The following is a 10,130-nucleotide window of genomic DNA, read 5'->3' on the forward strand; positions in this document are numbered from 1 at the left end:
TGAAACAGCTCCAGATTTCCTGCATTTTCCACATGAGATAAGGATTTCTGAATTCTGCCAAGTGTTCATTCAATACATTTATATTATCTCATAGGAACATGTAATAAGGTCCTCTTCCTGAATTATTATGAGGAGTCACTTGTACTGCTTAAAGTCTTCATTTTTTTTCCTACAAAACCATCATGTAAATGACTTTTTATCCTTTTCTATTTAATACATGTCATGTTATCACTTCACTGATTTGACTTGTGCATTTTCTATTTTGAATGTGACAGGAAGCTCCAATGTACTGGAATAGGGGAAAATGTCATTAAACAGGTCTATGTCAATGTTGGCTTTATCTCAAGAATTACAATATCCTGTTGATGAGAAGTGTGTTATTTTATTATTGCTGCTGCAGCAAACCAAAAATGTTTTGAGCTGCCAAGGAAAGGAAAATCTGTCAGGTGTATACTAACAATAAACACCAGTACTGGAGGATTAAGCTTGAAGAGAGTTTGCTCACATAAATTTAAGAACACTTTTAAAATTGCTTCTACTTCTATAAACTTAGATGTATTTGCACTGAATATTCTAACTCTAAACTAAAGCTTCTTGATCTTCTGGGTGATACGCTTTTGTCACGAATTCTGCACCATAACTAAGGTTAGTTACAATCCTATGTTTTTGCCTTCTGCACCAGAAGTTTGTAAGCAGGTTCAGGGTGCAGTGTTTTGCTGCTGTAGAGAAACCAGTATGTGAATTTAGTCCTTATGGAAAAAAAAGGTCTCTCATTTCTTATTCTCCAAGATCTAATTTAGAAAGAAAAGGGAAAACACACAACATGCTGTAGTGTAAAAAAGATCTGCAGGGTAATTCTTAAAACGTGGCACAGCCCAAATAGTGCACGTCTTTTGTGCATGAATTGTTCATTATTGAATACTGCTAAATTTAAGAGAAATAACAGGATCTTACATGTGAGTTGAAAGATATATATATATATATATATATATTTTAATCTCATTTGCTTTTGGTTTTACTATCATTGTCAGAGAGTTGTTTTATAAAATGGTATCAACTCTAATTAACTAAAATCAATATTTATTTAATTTTATAGTGGCGTTAAACTTCCAGACACCGGGAGTACAAATGGAATTGCAAAATGGAAAATTCCTAGACAATGGTGGTTGTGGCTATATTCTGAAACCAGAATTCTTGAGAAATCGCAGTTCAACATTTACCCCACACAATGTGGGAAGATACAGTAAACCAATGTCTCTGTCAATAAGGGTAAGCTTAGTTAATTATTGGTTTGTTCCATAAAATGTGAAAACAAATGTTATGTAGTTCAGACCTATTTGTTATCTATTATTGGTTTCTCATTTTATCCCCATTCTGGTTGTTGGGAAGTTTAATATTGTTTTTCAACATGTTAAAACTGTCATATAGTATGTACTGCTGGTTGGATGGTTTCCCATCTGTAGTTCACTATTTTGGCTAAAAATATGTAGGTGTTCAGAAGTAATAAGAATTTGTAAAAATGCATGATTTTTCATGGTATTATGTACAGAAATATAACTTGCACTGTGTCATAAGTGTAGCTGACAAAGGGATTTGTCAGTTACGGTTGTGGGGACTGAACTCTGAAAACTCAGAAATCGAATGTGCACTTTTGGTGTTAATTTCTTTAAGTATTAGTAATACCACATGTACTATTCTAAAGCTAATTGACAAATGGAAATCTTTAAAGTTACAATAGGAAGCTTTATGCTTCTTTTAAGTTTCATTATCTTCCTATGCACACATAAAAGACTATTTATCGTCCTAAAATTATATAAATAAGTGTAAAAAGGGGGATGAACGAATAAGCCTTTGAATTATTTCTACTTCTCCCAAATTAAAATCTGATTTACTTCTTAAAAATATTAGAAATACATGCCATTTAAAAATAATGGGTTAGAAAAACCCTTCTTTTGAGGTCAAGTAGATGTTTTATAATTGTTTGCCAGTTAGAAAACTACCTTTTCCCAATGAAAAAGTGCTATTTCTGATTACACAGTACACTATTTGCATAAATGCTATTTAATTAGCATAAAATTAGTGTATAATTGCTATTTTGTTTCTTTCAGAGAAATAAATAGTGGAGATAAAATATTAGCTAATAACACTTACATAATGCATACATCTAATCAAGAACATTTTAGTGTCCTAACAGTGAGCATAGCAATTATGAATAGACATTACTGGATGATTTCAAGCACCAATGCATCTACATGAGTTATTTTAGCCCTTATTTGTATAAAGCTGGAGTTAATTAAGATGAGGAAAAATCCCCAATTGTAATGCAGGAGACTGACAAAATCATTGACAATGGGAAGGAAATGTCTGAGTTGTTTGGAAGAGGCTGGAAAAGAGAACAGCAGCTTTTTAGACTGAGGACGTAGACTGATATGGCAGGCTGGGTCGTGCAGGATGCAAAGAAGCAATGGCATCCCACCAGCTGAGGGACTGTAGGGCGCAGAGAGCCCCATTCATAGAGTCAGCAGCAAAAACCAGGAAATGGTGGCTGAAGACAAAAAGAGTCAGGAGCAGGAGTCAAAGGAAAAAGAGTTTCTGCTAAAGAATTCCTAACTTCATGAATGGAGAAATTACTTAATGGAGGGCAAAGATATAAAACATCTAGGGGTCAAACCTCTCTGACTGTGAATGAATGAATGAAGAGAAGAACATAAGTGAACACAAAAATCACACAGGACCTGGTTTTACTGAATTCAATACCTTTCTTAACCTGATGTGCCACAATTCCCAGCAACAAGAAGCATATAGCCTTTGAAGCAGAAATACAAATATTCAAGGTATTATTTCATATGGAAACTTCTGAGCCTGACATGTTATTATTTGCTACTTTCTGGTATGTCTGCTTCACCTTGGGTCTCAAAAATTGATTGGATTTATGGATTTGGGTCATAGTGTGCTGAAAAGAGCTTGCTCTTTTTCCACGGTGTGGGAGACTGAGACGGGGTCTAGCAATGGGGTAAGAGTAGGAAGCAGGACTTGCCAACATGGCTGAATTTTTGTCATGACATTCAGGGCATGTCAAAGAACCTCCCCTGGTTCTAAGTGTGCAGGCCATCAGTGCTTGCATCTTGCAAAGCTTTCTAGTGAAGGCAGTAGCTATCTTCTAGGAAGAAAGGGGATAGCATCAGAGTTTGCTAAGCCACTGCTCTTCAATGTTTCAGGCTAGAACTTTTCTTGGAGCAAGGCGTTACAGAAAATAATAACTAAGCAAAAGGTAGAATTTGTGGAGTTTGCTTTTTTGGTGGTTGACAGCAGAATAAGTCTGTATCAAGAGTTTTGAGGCTTAGTCCCGAGATCTGCATCATGAGTCACATCTTTCACCTAGGCTTGCAGGCCTGTATATCTCTCTTGATACATTCCATACATTGCTTTCTAAAAAGGAGATTACTGTACAGATGGTTATTCTCTCCTAGGTGTCCTGAAATATAGATAGAAAGCAGACAAAGTTGTGACTTTCATAAATCCTTTCTTAGGCTGGGTGCCAGATTACAGGGCAGTCTGAGGCAATATTTCCAGGTAGCTAACTAAATTAAGGAGAAAAACATCAGGGAGCCTACCTAATGCAGAGTTTTTATACGTTACTGTAAAAGAGAAGGAACACAGGTGAGGCAGTCTGCTACACACCCTGTAACACAATACTGATGTCACCGTAGGTGTTAACGCGGTCCACTAGACACGGCTTTAATAGGAATTCATGAGCTTGATCTCAGAAAATGCAAAAATCATGAGACTGATTCCTCCAACATTATTATTTTGCATGGTAACCAAATATAATTTTTATGGCTAATTATTGAATAAAAACTTAATTCTGAAAATTATTTTTTAAAGCATGATATCAGATTTTTTTTTTTTTTTACGGTGAAGCTGGTGAAACACTGGAACAGGTTGCCCAGAGAGGTGGTAGATGCCCCATTCCTGGAAACATCAAGGCCAGGTTGGATGGGGCTCTGAGCAACCTGATCTAGTTGAAGGTGCTCCTGCTCATTGGAGGGGGGTTGGACTAGATGACCTTTAAAGGTCCCTTCCAACCCAAGCCATTTTATAATTCTATGAAATTAGCCAAGAATTAAATTAAGTGGGAAGCACCATATTCTTAATTTAATTGTTTACTATGTATTTTTATAATAGTTTATGGCTGGTATATGCATCTTATAGTAGTTTTGTATGGAACAGTTTTTGCTACTATGGCTGCTAATACGGCTACTATGTAAAGTTCATTCTTACAGTTATTTCAATACATTACAACTTTAATTTTCCAGCTCATCAGTGGTCATCAGTTACCACCCAGTAACTTGTCGAAGACTAACAAAGCTGATCCTTTAGTGCAGATAGAAATTTATGGTGTGCCGGAAGATGAAGCAAAAAAAAAATCTAGTGTTATAAAAAGCAATGGTGAGCATTGGTCTTATTTTCTTGACTGTGAACAAAGAACAATAATATTTTATAAGGAATTACCATTTTTTCATCCCAATAAGTTGTTACGTACTTACAGAGACTGCAATTATTTCTCTCTAGACTAGGATCTTCTAGCACAAAATCTGTAGCAGAAGTTCATGCTATGTGCCATTTTTGTAGACTAGTAGGTTAAGAAAGCTCAAACTCTCCTAGTTAGTAGCACTCTCCTGAAGGAAGATTGAATGCATTTTCTTTACTCACTGTTGTGGACTCACCCTGGACAGCAGCTCAGCCCCACACAGCTGCTTGCTCATTCTCCCCCAGTGGGACGGGGGAGAGAGTCGGAAGGGCAAAAGTGAGAAAACTTATGGGTTGAGATAAAGACAGTTTAATAGGTAATGCAAAAGCTGCTTGTGCAAGCAGAGCGAAATAAAGAATTCATTCACCACTGTCCATTGGCAGGCAGGTGTTTAGCCATTCCCAGGAAGCAGGGCTTTGTCATACGTTATGGTTTCTTGGGAAGACAGACACTGTACCTCTGAACATCTTCCTCTCCTCCTTTTCTCTAGCTTTTTTATGCTGAGCTTGATGTTATATGGCTTGGGGTACCCCTTTGGTCAGTTGGGGTCAGCTGTCCCAGCTGTGTCTCCTCCCAACTTCTTGTGCACCCCCAACCTACTTGCTGGGATGGGGAGGGGGATGTTGCAGAGTGAGAAAGAGACAAGTCCTTGACACTGGGTAAGCTCTACTCAGCAATAGCTAAAACATTGGTGTATCAACACTGTTTCGGTCACAGATCCAAAACGTAGCACCATATGAGAGTCGGAAGGGTTGATATGAAGAAAATTAACCCTATCCCAGCCAAAACCAGTACACTAATTGGTAAATTTAAAGACTTTTTTTCTGAAGAAATTTCTGTGGCTTCATCACTTAGCTCATATGAAGTTTTTAGTAGGAGTAGTCCCTTAATTGCTTGACAGGTGAAGTGTGTACTCTTTGTAGTTGTCTTCAAGCATTCCCTTGCCTTTATCATGCAGATCTTCTTGATGTCTCAGACTAAAAGTTCCCTGTGATCTCCCTTCTTCTGTGCCTTTGTCTTCTATTTTTCCTTTTTCCTTTTTTTGTAGATGTCTGCTGTTTTAAATCACCCCCTGAATTTCTTTTCTCTCTACATGAATGTTGCTCAAGACAAAGCACCCCCCTCCTGTTCCACATCTTCTTTTTGTATTTTTAGTCAAGTGACCGCTTTGCTACCTTAATTTATTTAGCTCCTGTCTCATTTCCAACACTGTAAAAGGAGAAACTTTGGCAAACACATGAAACTGCTATGACTATAGGAAAATTTAAGTCGAGCTGAGGGTCTTAACCTGGTTATCACTGTCCCATTTTGCTCTCTTCTAAGAGACACCACCAACTTTCTTAGGGTTTTGATTTACAGTACTATGTATCTATCTAATCTAATACATGACAAACCCTTAGAAGGGGCTGGCCTGCATACTGTAGGCAAGTCCCAAGCTCTCTGTGTTTGCTTCATTCTGAGAGCTTCCCTCTGACAGTTTTAACTCCATAATCTATACAAAAGATGTGAACTATATACCACTGCAGTCTGTGGGAGTCTCATCATTTATTTGAATGTGCACAGAAATCTAGGGAAAAAGAACGAATTTTTACCAGTTCAGACTAGTGATAGCAGATACAATAATTCAGATATTAAGTAGAATAAATGAAATGGTATTTTGATGTAGTGTATTTTCTCTTTTCATTAGCTTTGAGCCCTAGATGGGATGAAACTTTCTCTTTTACTGTCCAAGTTCCGGAACTGGCATTGATACGCTTCTGTGTGGAGGATGAGATATCTCTGGTTGCAAATGAATTCCTTGGTCAATACACTTTACCACTGCTGAGTCTGAATAAAGGTAATGTTTTTATGTATGTGAGCCACCTATAACAGCTCAAAAAAATCTACAACCGTCCAGGCTTTTATCATTACTATAGTACTGATAAAAAGTACAGCATTATGTTTATTTCCTAAAGGAGAATTGTATAACCATAGGTCAAAATAGCACTCCAGGTTTTTGAATCATTGTAGTCTCTTAATGTAAATCCATGGTGTAGAAATCAAAAGAATATCATTGACAGTTAATTATTCCTACTGCAGTATTCCATTCTAGATAGAAACTGCTCAGATGGTATTTTAACTCATTATAACAGGAAACAGGAAGAGAGATTACTCAGACCTACTATAAAGGCAACAGTTTTGTGCACTTTCTACTCAGTTAGGCTCAAAACCCAATACAAGCCAAATTAAAACAAAACAAAACCAAAAACTCAGGTAACCTATCTGCAACTTTTCAGAGTGGAGAACGAAGAATATAAATTCAGCAAAATATTTATGGTATTTTTCTTGGTAGTGTTTCTTTTATTGTACCAGTATAGCTTCTGGAATCTTATGATGTGATTAATAGGCTGTACATAAAGAGCAGACACAGATGTCAGCAGGCCAAGGAGAAAGGCTTATGTAAAATGGCTGTTTACTATATTAAATTTCTAAAGCTATTTCTGACAAAACAAACAACCAACTTTGATTAGTGAATGAAGATGTGAAGGCAAAACATTGGAGCTGGCAATGGGCACTGTGCCTTTTTTATTAAGCTTAACAGGATTTTTAATGGCGTTTTCTTTCCAGGTTCTGAAGTCATAAAGCTGTTCGTGATTCTTAGTTGAGGTTGAGGAGTTTTACACAAGAACAAAGACATTACTCTTAAAGCACACTTGCTTTTCCCCAATATAAGTTTTTACACTGATCATCTTTTACTTTCTTTTTATTTATATATTTCAGGATAATGAAAGGAAAAAACCAAACCACCAACTCACAATGCCTGAGACAACTTTAAATAGCAGACAGTAAAGGTTACATATGCTTGTAAAACCATAAATTTGGGCTTTTTTTTTTTTTTTTTTTAAATAATTTTTCAGTGTGTCTCTAATGTGCCTCTATGATTAATTTCAGTCACAAATGGGGGATTCATATTTTGGAAAAGTAAGAGCATGCAGATTCTACAGGAAAGATTTTGAGTGGAGTAATTAAAAATGTTAGGAAATGAGTGTAGGTACAAAAACTATGAAGAGTGCCAAACAAATTGCCCCAACCCCCACTTATCACAACATAAAAAAATGTAAGATACCATCAAGATGCCCAGAGGCATAAATAAAATGCCTCTAAGAGATGAACTGACAGCTAATTTCAAAATTTATTGCAATGCTTAACATTGAGACCTCTAGATTCCAGGTCTGGAACCATGGTTTTGCTTTAGGTACCTAAGTTCCCTAAATAGTGAAAGGGGAAAATAACGTGTCTTACAGAGGGAGTCACAACAGTCTAGATTTCTTAGGAGGGAACTGTCTAAACCATGCTGAAGAGTGAGTCAGGATTTAAGTCTTACTCTTCACAGCTCCAATTACTTTAATCTGCACTTCAGGACTGTCCCTCCTTCCCTAGGATTCATATCCCTGAGATGTCCCCTGAGGGCAAGTTGCTTCCAAAAGCTGAGCAGTGCTTACATCTTTTTTTTTTTTTTTTTTTTTTTCGCTTTGACAGACAGTGGGACAAAGTTGTGCCATTGCCACCCTATCCTGCATTTTCTCTTGAAAGGAATCCAATGTTTCTCATCACTGCCTTCCTTTCCCCAGCAGCAGCCTCCCAACTCAGCTGTAGATTACACAATGAGCAAGAATGCTTGCTGCCTGCCTGTAGCAGTGTTTGATTTTTCATGCAATGATTAAGTAGGTATACTCAGAGGGGCTGAAGGTGAGAATAATTCTCTAGCTGAGTAGTTAAAGGCAAGAGGAGGGGGAGCCTGGGTTACGCTCCCTGTCCCAATGAGTCTGCCATGTAGAATACTAATACAGGACAGAAATTCAGTGATTACTGCTATTATCACTGGATCAATGAATAGTTAATTATTTCATACAAATTGGAACAATTTCAATAAAAAAGAAGTTTTACTTCTCTCAGGACACTTTGTAGAATATTCTGTAGGTAGGGGATAGAACACAGTCTTTAGAAATGAGTCTTAGTCCTTGAAGTGTATCTTTGGATAGGAAATAAACCAAGTCTTCCACAGACTGTGTGCATGCTCTAAAAGTTGATCTCAAATGCTTATTGCCTGGACTCAGCTTTAGTATCTGCTGCCCAGAAGCTGAACCTTAGATGTCAGGTAAAATTTCATGTTGTATAGAAGAATCAATAAAAACCAAACCCAAATATATGAGGGTCCCAAAGACTACGTACACACATCCAGACACACATAAAGAAGGATTTTGAAATTATTTATTGTTTATTATTATGAAATAATGGACATTTACAGTCATATAAAGCAATACAGGTTTAGGGTTTTGGAGAGTGGATTGTTTTGGTTTTTGAGCAGGTAAGTTAATTAAGTTTGAAGTTGAGAAATATAGCTTCTCCAAATGCTTCAACAACCAGATGAGCATGGGGTTTCTGAGGCATGCCTTCTCTCTGATACTGAGAATCACTCATATGTAAAAGGAGATCCTTAGCAGACTTAAGATGTCATGGTAGAAGATCTTACGCTACACTTATTTTCTGCCTCAGCTGGACAGTGCATTACTGCTGCAACACCATTCTTCTCTAACGTACTATCACTGTTGATTCACAAGTTATTTAATTTGCTATCAGAACAATGCATGCAGCACATAACATCTTTGGATGTTAAAATGTATGCTTTCCCCATGTTTAAATATCACTGGGCTAGAAGTCTTCAGTTTGAAAAAACACCACATCCTGAAAGACACCGGAGTTTTTCACTCTGTGTCCAGAAATGCTGGAATCGAAATACTGCATATGTAGAGGAGAAAACCAGCAGACGTGGCATTTGGGTTCTGTGTCATTTCAGTTTATTTTAAAGAGTTACTTAGAGAATCATAAATTATGCCTTATTTGCATAGTAGATCATGAAAACATTCCATCATAATTGTTGCACTTGTGGTTAATACACTAATGAAGTGTCATTATATTACAGGTTACCGTAACGTTCCCCTGTTGTCCAAAGATGGTGACAATCTCGAACCTGCATCACTGTTTGTTCATGTCTGGTACTATTAATGATGCTCTGCAGTAGCAGTTGTTCTGGAGGATCACAACCTGCTCAATAAAACAACATCACTAGGCTTGCAACAACTCAGTGGTCTGATTTCCAGAGTGGCACATTCTCAATTATTTTATTAAGCTAATGGGACTTCTTGTGTGAGTAAATGGTATCCTGAATAAGTAATGGCTACTGACGTTGGCCCTACCATTATTTAGAACTAATTCATAAAGACTGAACTTTTTTGGACGTTTTTTAAATTCAGTTAATAATTTCATTTGCAGCTAATTTCAAAATTATGATTAATTACTGAGTGAGAATAATATTCTAATATTTATGATCTGAGACTGCAAAATTATGAGCATGTTACATTGACATTTTTATTTGCATTGAACAAAATTTCTTACCATTGTATCTGTCTTTCCAAGGAAACAGGAAAAATTACACATACAGTGTACCCTTTAAATTTAGAATAACAGCAGCTTCTGATTGGGCTATACCTCTTTAATGTCCACTGTAATTTTACTACCTGGAAAAATAGTTTTGAGAAAAAAACAGCTCTTAAAATGA

General features: G+C 36.7%; 1 protein-coding gene across 1 annotated transcript in view; it reads left to right on the forward strand.

Moving 5' to 3' along the window:
• PLCZ1 (phospholipase C zeta 1) overlaps positions 1–9,577 on the forward strand; it is a gene marked incomplete at both ends in the record, with an annotated part of 56,228 nt that extends 46,651 nt beyond the window's left edge. Inside the window, 4 exons of the mRNA XM_082310189.1 lie at positions 1,097–1,269; positions 4,317–4,449; positions 6,219–6,368; positions 9,495–9,577. Of these exons, the coding sequence (XP_082166315.1) occupies positions 1,097–1,269; positions 4,317–4,449; positions 6,219–6,368; positions 9,495–9,577 (539 nt within the window). The remainder of the gene's footprint in view (positions 1–1,096; positions 1,270–4,316; positions 4,450–6,218; positions 6,369–9,494) is intronic.
• Between the last annotated feature and the right edge of the window lie 553 nt (positions 9,578–10,130).

The sequence above is a fragment of the Platalea leucorodia genome (genome assembly GCF_965183815.1).
Source record: "Platalea leucorodia genome assembly, chromosome: 4".
In the NCBI taxonomy this organism is placed as follows: domain Eukaryota; kingdom Metazoa; phylum Chordata; class Aves; order Pelecaniformes; family Threskiornithidae; genus Platalea; species Platalea leucorodia.